Below are 917 nucleotides of genomic sequence, written 5' to 3'. Positions count from 1 at the left end.
TTAGTTAAATAAAAAAAATTGATTTTATTTATATAGAATAAAAAATAAACCCTTTATTATTGTTAAATAATTTAAAAGAAACGTTGAAAATTAAGAAACTTACTAAAGAGTACACATTTTTAATCACAGGATCTTTTAATTTTTGACATACAGCTTCTTCTAATTTTGTTTGTTTGTTTCGTTCGATTATTATATGAATGTTTAGATTCTTTTTCTTGTTCTGACCTTTCTTTATCTATATCTGTACATGTATTTTCAATAGAGGTTTGATAAGAATCCGTAATAGAATCCGTGGTAACACTTTCATTACTGGAAATATTCTATATAATATTTTTAATTAAAAATTACATTTAGATTAATAAGAAGATTAATGTATCAACAACATAAAAATACCTTAATTTTGTTTCTTACCTACCTTCGCAGATTGCTGTTCTAAATATTGTTTTCTTTTTTCTATAAAAGTGCATCTTGCACCAACAGTAGGTATTAATTCTATTAACATTTCGTCCGAAATACTTAACAATAACGAAGGGCTTATTTCTTGCTCTATAAAATAAAATCAATTTTTGTCACACAATTTTTCTATTTCACAAAATTTAAGATAATATTTGTTAATTACGAATATAACTACATTGCTAATATATAATATTTCCGAATACAAAAAATGAATTTTTTGATCTCTAATGACACATACATTCTGAGACTGTTTGGAGAATAAGATTTTTTTTAGCAAATGTAGGTTGCGTGTATTCTTTCTGTACTTCTCCTTCAAAGTTTCTCAGAATTTATATATTTTGTTAAAAATGTTTATAAAAATTTACCTAAAAATTTGAATGACCATTTCTCCAGACCCCATTTTTTTAATGTTTTAATAATAAACTCCGTTGCATCGCTCATTTTGTATAACGTTGCATACA

At 24.4% G+C, this 917-nt stretch overlaps 1 protein-coding gene across 2 annotated transcripts; it reads right to left on the bottom strand.

The window, feature by feature from the left end:
- Positions 1-107: 107 nt before the first annotated feature.
- On the bottom strand, positions 108-911 carry LOC105460217. 2 transcript variants are annotated; one of them, XM_011706653.1, is made up of 3 exons: positions 822-911; positions 412-546; positions 108-320 (listed from the first exon to the last, which is right to left on the bottom strand). In XM_011706653.1, the coding sequence occupies exons 1-3, from the start codon at positions 895-897 to the stop codon at positions 307-309; spliced, it is 225 nt and encodes a 74-aa protein (XP_011704955.1). In that variant the 5' UTR covers positions 898-911; the 3' UTR covers positions 108-306. The 2 variants fall into 2 exon arrangements, with proteins under 2 accessions (XP_011704955.1, XP_011704954.1); XM_011706652.1 differs by having other exon boundaries at positions 416-546.
- Between the last annotated feature and the right edge of the window lie 6 nt (positions 912-917).

The sequence above is a fragment of the Wasmannia auropunctata genome, unplaced genomic scaffold, assembly GCF_000956235.1.
Source record: "Wasmannia auropunctata unplaced genomic scaffold, wasmannia.A_1.0 LD326148.1, whole genome shotgun sequence".
Lineage (NCBI taxonomy): Eukaryota > Metazoa > Arthropoda > Insecta > Hymenoptera > Formicidae > Wasmannia > Wasmannia auropunctata.
This window is presented reverse-complemented; position numbering and strand designations above follow the sequence as displayed.

What these genes read in the sequence shown, in the direction of transcription:
- LOC105460217 (XM_011706652.1), bottom strand. Translation starts at nt 897, where the DNA reads ATGAGCGATGCAACGGAGTTTATTATTAAAACATTAAAAAAATGGGGT. An exon ending in ATGGTCATTCAAATTTTTAG is followed by an intron (nt 547 to 821) that starts GTAAATTTTTAT and finishes TTTATTTTATAG; the next exon opens with AGCAAGAAATAAGCCCTTCG. An exon ending in TAGAACAGCAATCTGCGAAG is followed by an intron (nt 321 to 415) that starts GTAGGTAAGAAA and finishes AATATTATATAG; the next exon opens with AATATTTCCAGTAATGAAAG.